This window comes from Etheostoma spectabile, chromosome 11 (genome assembly GCF_008692095.1).
Source record: "Etheostoma spectabile isolate EspeVRDwgs_2016 chromosome 11, UIUC_Espe_1.0, whole genome shotgun sequence".
In the NCBI taxonomy this organism is placed as follows: Eukaryota; Metazoa; Chordata; class Actinopteri; order Perciformes; family Percidae; genus Etheostoma; species Etheostoma spectabile.
Window position 1 is genome coordinate 10,667,596 of NC_045743.1, and position 17,295 is coordinate 10,684,890.

Below are 17,295 nucleotides of genomic sequence, written 5' to 3' on the forward strand. Positions count from 1 at the left end.
TGGTCCTCTGGGGACCATGAATGTTTATAGATTTAATGGAAACCCTTTTGATAGTTGTCTAGATCTGTCACTCAGAACCAAAGACAACTTACCCACATTGCCATCCATAGAGCCCTGCTGCTAGCATGGCTAACAATAAAACTAATGGACAAAGAAATCTTATGGATTGACAGTCAATATACAACTAGAAAAGGAGAGGAGAAGAACGAAGGAATGTTTATTACTGTTATTTATTTGGCCTAATAAGCCTCTATCAGCCAGGGTGGATATCTGGGGGCTCAGGCAGCATTTCCCAATCTCACCACAAATATTCCTCCTCAGACATGCATGCACCCCAAACGCATACCATACCTTCCTTGAGACTGAGGAATGAGGCCCAACTCACACACTTCCCATGCTCCCCCGCACTGTCAACTTCCTGTTTGTTTATAGAGCTTCATATTTCAATGCTCCCACAGTAAAGTTGCATTTTACTTCCTATGTGTTCCTAACTGTGGCTTTATTAATGGCTTTAAGACCTGGAAAAGTATGCCAAGGATGCAAACAACTCCTGGGTTAAATCATTTATAAAATGCAAACATGCCACTGGACCGTTGTCATGCTACTGGGATGTTATTGTTTATTGTTTAGTTTCTCAGAACAATTTTCTCTCAAAGTCAGCATCAGTGAGCCCAGGATGGACTCACTGGCAATTCAGAGCCTGAGAAAACCGAGAGGGTAACATTCCTAATCGTATCCCAGTGTCGGAACTGATATGGAGACTTATTGGGAATTCTACGGCACTGTCTCGTATCATATGATTCATCTGTGTGAATCACATATAGCTCAGCATTTAGAGTTCCCCTTAAAGACCACATCACTAATCTATGAGATTTAACTTCAGAATTGATCAAGACAAACATAGTAGTTATGTGAAAAAAATATCTCTACATGCCAGTCAGAGTGAGGAGTGTTGTGATCCTTTACCTCCACGTAGAACTACTCCTTCACAAAAAGTCCTGCATAATTTCACTTCAGCAGGGAATAGCTCCTGTTATATAATATTATTGGATTATTATTGCTGTTGCATTACTGTGTAAGCGGCATTTTAATGTTGTTGCTGGTCAAAGTTCAGCCACATTTGACTAGTTGGTATACTGTTGTATACAGTCTATAATAATGAATCTTGTTCTATAGGCCGATCACATATTTGTATTTAAACATATGTCAAACAGATGTAGTGGAATAAAAAGAACAATATTTTGCTTTGCAATTTAGTATAGTTGACATAAAGTGACATAAAAATAAAAACACTTTATCACCATGTGCTTCATTATTTTATTGCACATCCATGAAATTGTGGGACACATGTCCCACAATGCAGCTCAATTGTCATTTATTACTCCCTCTGTCATATTTTACAGTTACGCAGGCTGTTTTTCTTTGTTTCTGTTATAAATTGGTTGTTTCCAAGCCAATGTTGAGATGTGAGGTTAGTTTTTTGTCAGGTTTGAAAAGCTACACTCAGGAGTGTCCATTAATCAGCTGATTTCCTATGGTGACGGCCAAGTGAGCACTTTGCATTGCATCTCTGACACCATTAATGTGTGAGTGAGTGTTTGTGCATGGGTGAATGAGAGGCCCAATGTAAAGTGCTTTGGTGTAAAAGAAATGTAGTGCTCCTAAACTGTCATTTTCAATATAAAGGAGAGTAAATTGGTGGAGGTCCCCTTTAAAATCAGCTGTTCCAAACAAAACTGAACTGTATTTCCGGGAGGTTGGGATATGTGGGGGTGGGGGAGTATCTAAATACACCTGTTTCCACCAGAAACAACAAAGAGGGCTTATTTTTGGGGGTGGTGGGGCAGAAGGGTTGCTTTAATCTAATTACAGACTCTGGGGAGATGACTTCATTGAGGTGACGCCCGACCCTGGGGTGAGTGTTTTTGGTCTCTCTCATCACATTAGGGACAGGCCTTTCCAACTGACTTTGGTCTGTACCTTTATACAGTAATTAAAAGGCTCCCTACATTTTTATGCAAGTCAAATAAGGATATTTTTTAACCCATATGCAATATAGTAAATGCAAAATGATCTCATCGGACAGTCTCTGTGACTGTAGTAATGAGAGATGAGCCTCTCTGGTGTTTGTATTAGTCTCAGTCACTTCCACTCTTGCTATAGTATCTCAGTAAGTGGTGTTGTCCTAAGTGCATTAGTCATTTAGGTTTTCTGTGGTTTGAACATCCATTTTCTACAAGCTCAGCTTTAAAGATGGGATACTGACAAGCTCTCCTCAGGCACTATCACGCTCATAACTAAATTACAAGCCAATGTACGTCATTCCTCCTCTCATTCCCAGGACAATTAACTGCGTCTGACAGTGGGCTAATGAGCCACAGAGCTACAGCATTTATCCTATCTGCAGTTGAGATCAGTTGCCATTAGCAATTGTGAGCATCCACCCTTATATCTTCTTCAAATAGAGATTGATGAATATAGAGGCAGTGCAGGAAATAAGATTACTGTATGGACAATCAGTACTGGATAGGGGATGGGACTGAAAAAAAGAGTAAAAACATCTGGAAAAGTGTGAGTGTGTGTGTGTGTGTGTGTGTGTGTGTGTGTGTGTGTGTGTGTGCATGCGTGCGTGCGTGTGTGTGCGCGCACATAAGAACAAAATAACAGGCCAGCAGGTAGATGCAGGCATTATGAACCCAAATTAGAAGGATCAACTGCTTCATGTTTGAATGACAGACAGAGACAGAAGAATTGTTCCTATTACACACATTAGACACTTACCCAAAGAGCTTTCTGGAACCATGATGATGTGCAGGCCAGCGACTGTGACTTTGATTATTTTTGAGTGTGTCAGCACATTTGGATGCAAATTAAATTATTGGTTATAGTGACATGCTAGTTTTTGTTGCTGGAACAATGCAATTAAACAGGTGCAAGACATGTCATCATGATCATTTCAGTGAATAATAAAAAAGACTGAGCACACAAGGATCACTGCTAATGAATCCCTATTTAACTATGCTTGTTTTTTTACCTCCAAATTTCATGTATAATATAATAAAGTCATAAAAAAAAAGGAAGCTATGAAATTGTCTTATCCCTGCTCTTTTGACTCTCAATAAGGTATGGAAGCGCCATCTAGTGCTCTTAATAAGAAGTGTGACGTTATCACACACATCCAATTGATAGCAGCTGAGTAACTGCAAATGGATTTAATATTATTACACCAACAGTACCATCTCATCATAAAATGAAATTGCCTGTTTTTAGGGTCCTGATATTGAAAGTCCCTTGAACCTTTAAACAAATATGCAAGTTTTATGATGAAAGGTTGACATTTAACCATCATTCACACAACATGAAAAGACGGACAGACGCAGAGCCGTGTCCTGCAGCTATAATAAAGCAAACCCTTCCTGAACTGGCTGCTTTGTTATCTTGCCATGCCAAACACAATGGAATTGTTCTCAACCTACATAATGCATAGTATGACAGCATGTTGTGACAGCATTATACAGTATATCACATGGCGGTTGACTCTCAGTCTCTTTCCTTCTAGCCTACCAACTTTTATACTTTGATTTTATTTAATTCTATTCATCAATAATTCTTTTTGGGATTGTTACCCTGTAAAGGCACCATTATTTGTATATGCTGGGTATATATGAGTATTAATATGTTACTTATTTTAGGTTAAAGCTGTATTTTTCGCTCTCTTAAAGATGTGTGAACAGTGACATCTGGTGCTCCAACTGTACACACATTTGTAAGGTTTAAGTATAATTATTTTCATTATCTCAAGACTAATAATAGATCCAGCAAACATTTCTGTATGCTTCAGTCCCAAAATAATAAACAGAGGGCTGTCAATGAACCGTATGTCTGAATGGGGTCAACCATGCGGAGCTACGGTACATTAAGGGGAACTTACATTCTGCCAGGACAAGGCTGAGGTGAACCAGGCGGCCTCCAGGACCCAGCAGACTCCCCATGAGAATCACATGATAGCGCTTTAGAAAAGCGGGCAGGACGTTGATGATGTTGCTTCCTCCTGTTAACCAGTTGACCATAACAGACAAAATAGCAATTGCATTATACAAATGAGTGATGAGTTAGTTGTAGGTTCAGTCCTCGCGGGAAGGCAGCGGACATGGCTGCCGGTGTCTTACTCTTTGTTGCTGTAAATCTCGCCTGTTTGACTGTCAGTTTAAACTTGGTAAGGAGGACACTATTATTACTACTACTACCACTAATAGAAAAAAAGACACCTTGAATTCAAAATCTTACTCGAGTAAAAGTATATAAGTATTAGCATCAAAATATGCCTACAAGTACCAAAAGTATCTCAATATACAGAATGTCATGTTGCAGCTGGTTAAGGTAAGGGGCTAATTTTAAGGACTTTATATAGGCCTACTGCTGGGTAGCTTAGCCTATAATAATGTATATCATAATTTATTAGTTGATTATATTTTGTAGTTATACCATAAATCAGCAAAGTAAACAAGTTTTAAAAAGTACAATATCTGCCTCTAAAATGTGGTTGAATAGAAAATGTATAGTACCATAAAATGAAAATACTCAAGGAAGTACCTCAAAACTTTCTTTAGTATAGTATCTGAGTTAATACTAGTTAACTTCCACCGCTGATTGTGGGTAATGGAGATTACAGAGTCAAGAGTTTTAAATGCACCTTACCAGAGACCACGCCATCTCTTGCAGGTCTCTGGAGAAAGATCATTCTCTATAGACTACAAAAACAACTATTTCCTCAAAGATGGGAAGCCTTTTCAGTACATCTCAGGTAGTATTCACTACTCCAGAATCCCACGGTACTACTGGAAGGACCGGCTCGTGAAGATGTACATGACTGGACTCAATGCTATCCAAGTGTAAGTTCAAAACATCACATTCTTAAACACACATTTCTCTCTGTCTTTACTGTACATTTACTTTGCCTCCACGCAGATATGTGCCCTGGAACTTCCATGAGGCGGTGCAGGGGGTCCACAACTTCACAGGGGGCCGAGATCTGGAGCATTTTTTGGATCTGGCGAATCAGACAGGCCTTCTGGTCATCCTGCGTCCCGGACCGTACATCTGTGCAGAGTGGGAAATGGTAAAAAATTGAACTTCTGAACTGTATTAATAAAATTTGTTCACATCATCACAGATTAAAGAGCAATAAATGATACATTATCAAGAAAGTACGTTAAACCAAAAAATTACAATGTGGCATTATAGAAAAAAATGAGAAAAGAAACAAAATGCAGAATTTCAACAAAAGATTTAAACAAGAAGTATAGAGCTTTACATAATGAATGTCAGTAGAGCAAGCAACTGTGTTACTATGATGTTACTGTAATTTCAAATGCTTTAAAATACAATTCAAAAGGATGGATGTCATTGGGAATTCCAGTTTACAATTTAGTGATAAAGAGACTGATCATAAGATAACCTGGATTGTTATTAGTCACCTTACGAAGAAATCCGAAACATGATATCCAACTGTATCCTGTCTGCATTCTTTCAGTGATGTTGTGCATTTGATTAAAATGTGCCACTTTCGATATATCTATTTCTTGTTGATAGTTAATCATTTGTTCCTTCTTCCTAGGGTGGATTGCCTGCATGGCTACTTCAGAAACCAAACATCATACTTCGCTCCGCTGACGCAGGTATAACAAGCACCTACTGTATGGGTCTGTCTTTTTTTTTAATAATAAATGTGTATATAATAGTAAATATACCATTTATTTGTTTTTGTCTGCTCCAGATTATGTTGAGGCTGTCAGCAACTGGCTTGCTGTTCTTCTGCCCAAAATGAAGCCATGGCTTTATATCAACGGGGGCAACATCATTACTGTCCAGGTAGAGTGTTAAGTGGGTAAGTTTTGTATTAGTTATTATTTTAATACTGGTTTTATAAATCATCTTATTTGGCTATAGGTGGAGAATGAATATGGAAGTTACTTTGCTTGTGACTACAACTACATGCGTCACCTGCGGACTCTGTTTCGCTTCTTTCTTGGTGAAGACACAGTCCTGTTTACCACTGATGGAAACACAGACAAGGAAATGACATGCGGGACTCTGGAAGGATTATATGCCACTGTAGACTTTGGCACAGGTTGGTATTGTATGTGAATGATTACAAGATAGAATCCTGTACTTTCTGAAGTCTTTTATAGGTAAAGTTGTACTTTGTGCTGTTTATCCCCTCATACAGACACCAACATAACTATAGCCTTTAACCGGCAAAGAAGGTTTGAACCTCGAGGGCCCCTGGTTAGTTACATGCTGATTCACTAATCTTAACATGCAGTAATTACTGACACTTCAAACCAAGCATATGATGGAAAAAATGATTTAAATGACGTTGCAGGTGAATTCAGAGTTCTACACTGGCTGGTTGGACCACTGGGGAGATCCACATGCAGTGGTTAATGCTCAGAAGGTCAGCAGAGTGCTAGGAGAAATGCTAGCCATAGGGGCCAACGTCAACATGTATGTCTTCCCAAACACTCAAACTTTTCTCTTCTCTGTACAATTTTCTTTTGTTGCATTGTTCTATATTTTAACAAATCACATGATTATAGAATATTGCCAGCCTTTTCTTGAGGATGCATCAATCACCATTTTGAGATAAAACTGTATTGTATGTAATTATCACAAGTTTCTCCACTAAATAACAGTCTACCCCTCTCTCTTCTCAGGTACATGTTTGAAGGAGGCACTAACTTTGGCTACTGGAATGGTAAAGTTATAATCAGTATCTTAATTTTGGATAATCTGAGTTGTTCACATGATTTTAGATGGAGATAAACGTTCTGCTTGTGATGCATTTATCTTTTTGTAACTAACCAAAGGTGCTGATCATGACACAAAGTTCCGCTCAGTAGTGACTAGTTATGATTACGATGCCCCACTCTCCGAAGCAGGAGACCCCACAGAGAAGCTGTTGGCCATCAGAGATGTCATTAAGCAGGTACCACTGATTGACCTGCCACCCACTAAGGTTGATGTCCTGATTACACTTGTTCATAAGTCTAAGATTAATACATCACTGTTTCTCTGCAGTTCAGGGATATTCCCTCTGGCCCTATGCCACCAGCAACTCCTAAGTTTGCCTATGGCTTTGTGACCCTGAAAAAGGTAATACAATTTCGGATTTTAAAGTGTACAGAGCAAGAGGTTGCTGTGATTGATCCCAATAGTAGACACTTTTTCAGGTTGGCAACATCAGCGGTCTATTGAACACCCTCTCACCCGTCGGGCCAGTGAAATCCCAGTATCCTCTGACATTTGAAGAGATGAAACAGGTATGGCGTTTGTCTGAAGGCAACAACAGCGGAGGGGACTAGTGTTGTAGTGTAGTGGCAGTAAACCTCTTGAAACATGGAGAACTTCTAGACTGTTGTGTCTGCAACCTGTCATGTCTATTGTGTTCAGTTCTATGGATACATGCTTTACCGGACCACTTTGCCCCGGGACCTCTCGGAGCCTACACCACTTATCTCTCCACTCAATGGGGTTCATGACCGTGCATATGTATCTGTCAATGGGGTGAGCCTTTACAATGAACTTTTGTTGTCTAGCCAATCTGATTTTTCAGGTCAGGTATAGGGAAAACATCACAGATTAAGACCAGGTGTTGTTTATAAAATAAAATTATAAATTTTTTTTTTCAATGTTCATATTCATGAGTGCGTGTCGGTGTGGACAGGTTTTCCAGGGTCTTTTGGAGAGAGACACTATGCTGGTGATCAACGTCACTGGACAGCAGGGGGACACTGTGGACATCCTCGTTGAGAACATGGGCAGAGTAAACTTTGGCAGCAAGATCAATGACTACAAGGCAAGAAAACAAAGTCCAATCCTTTAGAGTAAATCACACTTCTTTAATGCTCTTGTTTTGTTGGCATTGTCTTTACTTCAACCATTGTTTGGCGTTCAGCGTGCAGGAACTCTCGGTTCGACTTCTGTCATGAATACAGTTATTACTGATCTGTACAAGTACTTCTCCTATAGACAAATTCTTTGTATTTTCTACCCATTTACATATTTTAATTATTAATGTAAAGATTGATATAGCCATAGTGCCATGGAAAGTACCAGATGGTAACAAACCCTAAAACTTTAAAATAATAAATGAAACATGTATAATTATCCCACTTGTTGGATAGTAACTGTGCTTTAAATCTACTTACACAAAGTCCCAGTATTAGATGGTAAACAGTATGTGTACTGCAGGGCCTTTTGAGCAACCTGATCCTGGGTAAAGATGTACTGACTGACTGGAAGATCTACCCTTTGGACATCGATGGAGCCATTGCTGGTGGATGGCCTCATATAGACAGTCAAACGTCATTCCCTGCCCCTCAGAAAGACCCTTCAGTTGGGCCAGTCTTCTACATGGGAACCTTAAAGCCCAACGGCCTTGCCTGGGACACCTTTCTCAAACTCAATGAATGGACAAAGGTAATGTTGATTTCTTTTCTCTTTTTTTTTAATCCTGCTTTATCCTGATTTAAATTGCAGGGATTTAATTATTGTATCCTAATCATTGTTGGCTTTTTTATAACAGGGTCAGGTTTGGATTAATGGTGTTAATCTGGGACGATACTGGCCAGCAAGGGGCCCTCAACTGACTCTTTATATCCCTGGACCCCTACTCAGCACCACCCTGCCCAACAACATCACAGTGCTGGAGCTGGAGGGGGCCCCAGCACACCTACGGGTTCTCTTCATGGACCGCCTGAGCTTAATGTCAAAAAGTCTTAACAGAGCGCACTTAGTTTAGTAGCACTACATTTCCTCAACATTTATCTGTAAAATTAAACATCCCCAAATCTTTATGAAGCAAGTTTGACTGAAGCCGAGTCCTCTGAACAATTCCCTTCACAAAATTTGCTCCATGCTTTTTTCCGCATTATTTCGGTGGTATTATTTTTTCAGTGTCTAATCATCTGTAGCCAATTCTTTATCATCCCAATCCAAACTGCTTCAAAACAGCAGCTTCAGTCAAACAGTGATTCATCGAGTACTTTGTTGTTAAGGTTAAACATTCATTGTGGCAGAAAGGACAGTTATATATAAACAGTAGTACAGCTTTTTACTGCATTTTCTTTTTGTTTTTTACATTTTCCATAGTCGCAGATTTTGTGAATAAATTATACATTACGTAATGTTTTCATACAGTATATGCATCCAGTTATCTGATATCATCTGCCATAATACATGTTAAAAATGTCATTTTAGAGTTCAAAATGAAACGGGCACACTGACAAGACAGCCATATTCTTCTTCTTTTAAGGCTGCACAAGTGGCTTCCTTTTAACTGAAATGTTTCAAATGGGTGTTCTATACATGGGAGTTAGGTCTTGCCTGGAAGAGCGTTGGCTTTTCGATGTGCCTGGACACAGTGAGGGGTGCAGAAGGAATACTCCAGATACTGAAATGGGATCTTCCCAAGCAGAGACTCTCCACACAACCAGCACCTCCTGGAGAGAGACAAACAAAAAGCACATTTATTGTTAGTGACATTTGGGGGGGAAAAAGGCATTTATAGTATTGTGCTTGCTGACACTACAGCATTACTTAAGTCCTAATTCATATTATGATTAAGCTAAGGATGGCTATGGGGGGACTTACTTCACATTAGAGAGGCCAACTCCTGTTGCAGCAACTTGCTCCGCTAACCTCCTCTCTGCTGCTAGAGCTCTCTACAAACAACAAGGAAACCATTAACATTTTCAAGAAAAAAAACAAAAACGTATCAGTGATTAAATCAACTCACCTTTTCACGATCAGTCAGAGATGCAAACCTCTTCTTTTCTTCTGCCTCCAACTCTTGTTTCCTCTTTTCCTCCTTCTGCTCTTTTTCGCGTTGTTTTCTCAATGCCTTTTGTGCTTTTTTCTTCTCCGTCTTTTTGGATTCAAGCTCTGCCGTTAGTGGTCCAGGGACCTTGAAGTGTGCAAGTGTAAAAACATAAAAATAAGTGCTCTGCAAGTATTTAATGGCATACATGTCAAAAATCTGACTGTACATTCTTACCTGCGCCTTGCTGTAGTCGTATTTGTCAGGATTCTCACCCATGTATTTACGAAACACATTCCTTGTGTCTTTGTCAGGGGCGACAATATACGAGGTCTGCCCTTTGTTATCCCTATAAAGGAATATTGTTTAAGTCTGGGCATGTGTTCACTACAATTGCTGCAATTTATCACACTGAATTTTGACCTTTACTACCCTATATTGTTTTTTATACCTGCAAGCTGGGTCGGCTCCTGCGTCCAGGAGAAGCCTGACCACTGCCTTTTGTGCAGCTGCGGAGGCTACATGCAGCAAAGTGAACCCAGACGAGTCTATGGGCTTATTAAGGAGAGTTAGAGCACTTGGGACATCAGAAGGGTTGCTGTCCAACTGCTCTCGACTCTCTGCCGTTTCTCCAGGCAGCTGAAGGACTCTACGTAGAGTATCTGTATCCCCAACCTTACAGGCTGTAAACACTTCATCCCTCAGGCCATACTCTGACGACTCATCAACAATTTCTATATAGACACAGAAAGCTTAATAATAAGTATCTTAAACATTATATATTACAGAGGTGGCAAGTTGAAAGATAATAAACTAATGACAAAGAAGCGCTTACCTTCCAGTGGTTTCTTACTCTGTGCTTTCCTCTTCCTCTTGTTCTTTGATTGCGCCTCTCGAGGTGCGTCTTCTGCCGGTGTAACCTCTGGCACTTCCTCTCCTTGATTGTCTGCTTCTGTCACACATGGATGTGAAATTTCATAAACACTGCAGAACCGTTGTGTGATAAATAAGCATTCTTGGATTTCTGTAATGTAGCTACTACAGCCACTTATGTGACGGAGCAGACTTACCCTCATTTTGCAGTTTGGGTTTCTCCTTTTTCCTCCTCCTCCTCTTCTGCCTGGAGGGATAAATCTCAGACTCCCTGAGGTCCAGAGTTCCTATTGTTGCTTCCACCATCTCAAGCTGGATCTCTCCACCCTCTACTTCATCAGAGCTATCGGATTTTTCGTTTTCTTTTGCTGATGCCAAAAATAAAGGAAGTGTACTGTAACACCAACATTTACAGTACATAAAGTTTGTGTTGATGCATAAATAAATGAACTCCTAATTTTAGTGATCTTAACTTTGCCATATTTTTCCACATCAAGTTCAATAGAATGTAGGCCCGCAGTGTCCAAGGCAACCTCTTAAGCTTACCTTTCTCTTGATTGGTATTTATTTGTCTTGTGAGTTTAACAGATTTTTTCCAGGCCTTCTTAGATGAACTGAAAACTGCAGACATGTCTGTGTCTTTCCCTGCAACAAGATATTTTGCACACAGTATTGATTATACCCTGGCTGTATGACAATGAGCAGATAACATGTCATTATTCCAAGGATATAATTCAGCTCACCATAAACATGGATGGTGGAAAGCACCTCGTGTACCCTCTGTGCCTCTCGAAAGGTTGCCCTGCGAGTGGCAAATGGAATTGTGTGGACCCTGGGATCTTTTTTGTCAAAAGGAGCTGCACGACCGCCAAAAAAGATGCTTTTATTGTAGCTGGGGGCTCGTACAAATACTGCAGAGGCCTCTTTCAAATGTTCAGCCCAGCTAGCCAGAAGATCCTGAATGTCCTGTAAAAGATTATAAAAATGTGTGCACATGAAAACAAACTTGCTACCTTACTTTATGATTGAGGTAGAATAAAAAAAAAAAACACCCAAGAATGGCATACACTGAAACATTTTACATGGTTTACTTTCTAATTTTAGAATTGGATTAGTTCATACAACTTAACTTAATTAAAGCATTGAACAATAATATAATTAGTAGCATGTGTGTAACGAGGAGCTGTCTTTTGACCATATACAATTGCTCACTCAAATTTGTCATTCGGAATAAGCAACCCTTCCACAGACAGCAAACTCTTTACATGAATAAGCACCTAGGCTCTGTGGATGCATCGGCACACTCACAACAGTAAATAAAACGCCACTATTAAAAGAAGGATAGATACCCTAATCAATATTTTAATTGGTGCTCGAGAAAAAAAATGGAATTCAGCAGAAGACACCATCAGGGTTACATGGATCATTATCAGCCATGTGACTGAACATCATAGCTTAAAGGGGCAGTTCACACGAGAATCAAAATTACATACAGTACATAAAAGCCATTTTTGGTGTTTTTGTTTTCAACCTCCTGCCACTTAGGGCAGTGGTTCTTTGTCAATTAGATGTAAGATATTATAATCAAAAGAACTGCACTCAGGTGTTGCTTGAATTCAGAAGCAAACAGTTTTTTGACTGTGCGCTATATGATTGTCATTGATACATTTTGTCGTCTATGAGAAGAGAGTAGTAGAATACGAGAGGAACAAAGTGGCTGTATTTTGTTGTATCACAAAAGGGAAAAAATACATTGTGTTATTGGAAACCCTGGACAGGTGGGTCATTTACTAGACGTGTCTAAAACATCAACTATGCAAACGTGGTGGCGTTTATTAAAAGGCAAAGGGGTCCCTACAGCAGTGCTGTTTATCAATCTAGATTGTTTTGGTTTGAGTTGGTCCGGTGTTGGAAATATTGGCTGTGGAGATGTCTGCCTTCTCTCCAATATAATGGAGAGATGGCACTTGGATTGAGGTGCTCAAAGCGCCAAAAAATACATTTGAGTTAAAATAATCCACAGACCTGGTTGTGAGCACTTTCAGATAGGAACTATTTTCTTTCTACAGAACAACACCTGCAAACCGTATCACAGAAGGAAGCGTATCCATGTACTTCCTCGGAGTACAAAGAGTAGTTGTGCTATCAAGATGATGCACCGTACCGTCTCGGTGCATTGGTGTGAACTGGCAGCTTTCCAGCAGCTTTCAGAGCATTGCAGACCGGAGCGTTGCAAGTAACTGGAGGATTCATCTTGTCTCATTACTACTCTTTGGTCTGAACTCACTATGCACCCTCCCGGCCACACACACGCCGATACACACGCCAATGGTGAAAGGAAGATTGATTACACAAAATGACACAGAGTAACATTGTAAGTTATTTTTAGTTACCTGCTTACCTTTAGCTACACAGTAGCCACTTTAAATAGGATTCATATCAATAGCTTACATGATAAAGTATGCAATGATCCCTATTTTTTTTTAAATTATATTTTTACACCTATTTTGCAGCAATAAAATTGAAGTGAGATGAACAAACAGAGAAATGTATATTTTTAGATAAAACAGATGTTGACCAAGTTTCCTTTTGGCGAAATCATTTGGAATTGGAAAAAATTAGAAGTTGGAAAAAAGGTTATACATTGCAGTATGTCGCAGAATATTGCAATATGTTTATAATCGCAATAATATTGTGTAGTGGCATAAGTATCGTGATGACATCGTATGGGGAGGCGCACAACTCACACCAAAACAATCTAGATTGATAAATAGCACTACAGGTAGGAGGGAAATATGTATTTTTGATTTTGTGCTGAACGGTCCCTTTAATTAGCTTGTACTCTGTAAATAAAATAGAAAACTATAATTGTAAAGGAAAACAAAAAAGAAAAAGGTAGTGCTATTTGTTAAATGAACCATAATCTTGCCTTGACTAGTGCCGCCTCATTGTGTCGCCTCAGAGAAGCTCCTGCAGATTTGGGCGTGTGACTGCGGTTCTGAGAGTCTCTAAGTCCTTGGGCTGTGCCTCGCTTCGCTCGCACCGTGTATCGGTGGAAGGTCTTGTGCTGAAGGACTTCTTTTCTGTAAAATGAATGCTCTGTGTTGGGCAAGTGCTCACCGGGGTCTCTTTTTACACTTACAATTCCAGCCATAATGTGTAATCGAAGGTACTTAAAGCAAACAAGCCAAAAACACTGTCCACTCACCCTTGGAATACAGCACCGGCAAAGTGTCCTCCACCTGTCATGAGAATGACCCACACAGTTTTCTTACTTATGGCCTTCAGGGAGGACACCGCATCTTGATCATCATCTGACTGAAATATTAAAAGGACATAAAATTAGAATAAATAAATCAATTTTAACATACATATCACACACTGTACTGTACCTGCTGAGTCTCACCTGTCCCTGCAGAATGCAGCGGAACACTGAAAGATATTGCCCAACGGAGTTCTGGAAAAACACCTTGCTGGAGGGCCGGCCAGTAAATAAACTGGTTTCAACTGAGCTCTCATTATCAGTGCCAGTGACGTTGCTGCTTGTTCCCCCACTCTCACTATCTGAGTTGTCTTCTTCTGAATCCGACTCTGAGCCTGAGATACTTGACATGTCTCCTGTAAATAAACAAAAATGAATCAACGGTTAAACACTTCAACAGCCCGTCGCTCTAGTTTAGGATTCTTGTTTCCTCACCAGCTCCGGTCTTCCTCTCAAACTCTTCAGCTGTGACTGGTGGCATTCCCGAAATCTTTAGTCTCAAGTTGAAGCGATGCCAGTCGAGCTTGTAGTGCTCAATCTGAAATTTAAAGACAAAATGTGAATTACTTAAATGACAACACATACTCATGTACAGATTCAGTACATCAACAGATCTGTTCTTAACTAATAGAGTAGAGTTTGAAGTTGTGCGGTCACCTGTTCCTCACGAGCAATGAAGAGGCATTTGCAGGCTGAGCACACCATCTTGTCGGACACCTCTCTAACCAGGCTGGACTCCCGCTGTCTGTCATCTTCTGGTGATTTGTTTTCCAACTCTATGAAGAAGGCAACACAAGGCTAGTTTCAAATAGACAGAAAATGAGGGTCTTTACTACAGAAACCACAGCTAAAATTCATCCCTACCGTCCGCGACTGGGGCAGTTTTTACAGCCTGCTTTAGGACGGGGTCCACTTTTCTCAGTCCAATCCAAGCCTCGTCATTTGGGCACAAATGAAAGATGGAGCGATGGTCGGTTCCAGTCGTCGTTGTCATTCCTATTTTTATCTCATTAACGTTACCTGCTGTAAGTTAAGACATTACAAAAAGAAACGTACTGTAAGTTTTGTTTGGGGTCACAATAATAATTACACCTGTTTGTTTTTTAACAGATTAGTCAAACTCTTAGCTAAAACATTACTGTTGGGAGCTGTCAATTGCTAAACCAATATTACTGAAAACTACCAGTTATCTTATCTGATGTAATGTGACTAACGTTCACGTTAATGTTATCTGCTCTAAGAACGACACGTGTAATTTTGCAGTGGCAGTGAAAGTAGTTATATTTATTGAAAGGCTGTGCTGTCTGTGCTTTTATAATAGTCCTTAAAGTATAACAGCTAGTGTAAGTTACATTTATACCAAATAACGTACCATAAAAGGATGGCTCGAAAAAATTCTGGTACGCCTTGTGGTGTTTCCCCGGTGTTTCCGCATGACATATCTATTCTACGGAAGCTCGAAAGCGTCAATAACGCGTCAATGAGAAGACGTCCACAGAAACTAGCCCATGATTCCTACTAGCAGTGGCGAGATGTGATATAAGTACATTTACTTTGTACTGTACTGTACAAATTTGCCGCATTTGTACCGTAAAAATATTGTAACTTTTAATTAGTTGCAGTTAGATTATCAAAGCGAAAAAGTAACATATGTACTATAAAGTAACAAAAATAAGCCAAATTCTGCAAAATGAGTGTCAAGCATGCAACACTAATTATAATCCAGTGATAAAAATGTATCCTGAAACAGGCCATTCTGTATAATGATTTGTTTTAGTTTTGGTAGGCCTACTTTACATATTTTATACTTTAAATACTGCAAAACAGATGTATTGGCCGCTCAATGATCCTTTTAGATAAAGGCTATTCATATCGTTCTGTATTCACCGCCCTTTCCAATGTTGTTTAATGCATTGTCTAGGGTTGACAGTCAATGTAACAGTTGAATACCCCTTTATTTATAACCAACCTATTGTAGTTCTTCTTTGTTTAGTTTTAACCAACCTATTGTAGTTCTTCTTTGTTTAGTTTTAACCAACCTATTGTAGTTCTTCTTTGTTTATTTTTACCAACCTATTGTAGGTCTTCTTTAATTATTTTTACCAACCTATTGTAGGTCTTCTTTAATTATTTTTACCAACCTATTGTTGGTCTTCTTTGATTATTTTTACCAACCTATTGTTGGTCTTCTTTGTTTATTTTTACCAACCTATTGTTGGTCTTCTTTGCTTTTTTTAACCAACCTATTGTAGGTTTTCTTTATTTTTCACTACTGCTGAAGTTTGTTTTCACAAGGGTAGACATTTTACACTCCCAAAACCAATATTTGGCAACAAGGAAAAGGGTAGTTTTTTGTTTTCCTTGTTTGCCTATATATTAATGAGGAGGGTGTGTTGGAGTTGTTTTTGGACAAATATTGGTTTTGGGAGTGTAAAATGTCTACCCTTGTGAAACAAACTTCAGCAGTAGTGAAAAAATAAAGAAAACCTACAATAGGTTGGTTAAAAATAAGCAAAGAAGACCAACAATAGGTTGGTAAAAATAATCAAAGAAGACCTACAATAGGTTGCCGCGGCAGGGAAAATAAAACATGTTGTAAAGTGTTACTTAAATATGTCTCAAATATCCAAACAATCACATAACAAGGTTTACAGAAAATGTTGAAACAAAGTAGAACTACAGTCTCATAAACTAAAAAAACTAAACTACAAAAAAAACTATGACTACACTGGATGAATACTGGCTGAATTGATTATGATTATGGAAATTATTGTGCATTGGGCTTACTGAGTAAATGTATTTAGTGCCTCAGGTCCAATATGAAAAATATCAACTTTCAATGGTCCTAACAGTTAGCATATCAGCATATTGCCTGTACTTAGTAAACTTTAAGTAAAAATTGTGTCTTTTTCAAATTCAAAACCATTTTTCTACAAAGGGTCTAACCACTACGTTCCAACATGCATACAGGGCCGGTCACTCTACTTACAACAAGTTAATAATTGTGGGCACAGTTTTGCTATTTTTGTGCTGCCTTTGTTAAGGTCAGAGGTGTCAAAAGTTTTCACATTCAATACTCAGGTAGAAGTATAGATACTAGGGTTTAAAAGACTTGGAAAAAAAGAAGTATAAAGTATCAACTTAAGCTTTTTACTCAAGTAAAAGTGTGAAAGTGCTGGTTTCACAACTATTTAAAGTATAAAAGTAAAAGCAATGTAAGGGGGAAAAAATGCCATTGGGGAAACCACCATAGGGGCCTATAGTGCACTACCCCACCTCACCAAAAACTTTTTTCTACAGGCCATGATGACTATAATGTTATATTAAAATGATAATGTTG

At 39.1% G+C, this 17,295-nt stretch overlaps 2 protein-coding genes across 4 annotated transcripts; one reads left to right on the forward strand and one right to left on the reverse strand.

Annotated features, from left to right (window-relative positions):
- The first annotated feature begins 3,991 nt into the window (after positions 1–3,991).
- On the forward strand, positions 3,992–10,032 carry glb1l (galactosidase, beta 1-like). The gene is made up of 16 exons (XM_032530090.1): positions 3,992–4,216; positions 4,723–4,892; positions 4,969–5,119; positions 5,618–5,678; positions 5,777–5,871; positions 5,950–6,130; positions 6,230–6,288; positions 6,386–6,507; positions 6,717–6,757; positions 6,870–6,988; positions 7,081–7,155; positions 7,233–7,322; positions 7,453–7,566; positions 7,727–7,858; positions 8,254–8,481; positions 8,588–10,032. The coding sequence occupies exons 1-16, from the start codon at positions 4,151–4,153 to the stop codon at positions 8,801–8,803; spliced, it is 1,920 nt and encodes a 639-aa protein (XP_032385981.1). The 5' UTR covers positions 3,992–4,150; the 3' UTR covers positions 8,804–10,032.
- Positions 9,153–15,410, reverse strand: ankzf1 (ankyrin repeat and zinc finger peptidyl tRNA hydrolase 1). Of its 3 annotated transcripts, none has more exons than XM_032530088.1 (16): positions 15,328–15,410; positions 14,820–14,978; positions 14,613–14,731; positions 14,391–14,493; positions 14,100–14,311; positions 13,902–14,011; positions 13,623–13,776; positions 11,437–11,659; positions 11,240–11,338; positions 10,891–11,061; positions 10,656–10,772; positions 10,272–10,554; positions 10,058–10,169; positions 9,800–9,967; positions 9,655–9,725; positions 9,153–9,503 (listed from the first exon to the last, which is right to left on the reverse strand). In XM_032530088.1, the coding sequence occupies exons 2-16, from the start codon at positions 14,947–14,949 to the stop codon at positions 9,377–9,379; spliced, it is 2,199 nt and encodes a 732-aa protein (XP_032385979.1). In that variant the 5' UTR covers positions 14,950–14,978; positions 15,328–15,410; the 3' UTR covers positions 9,153–9,376. The 3 variants fall into 3 exon arrangements, with proteins under 3 accessions (XP_032385979.1, XP_032385980.1, XP_032385978.1); XM_032530089.1 differs by having other exon boundaries at positions 10,891–11,058; positions 14,820–14,975; positions 15,328–15,368; XM_032530087.1 differs by having other exon boundaries at positions 14,820–14,975; positions 15,328–15,368.
- Between the last annotated feature and the right edge of the window lie 1,885 nt (positions 15,411–17,295).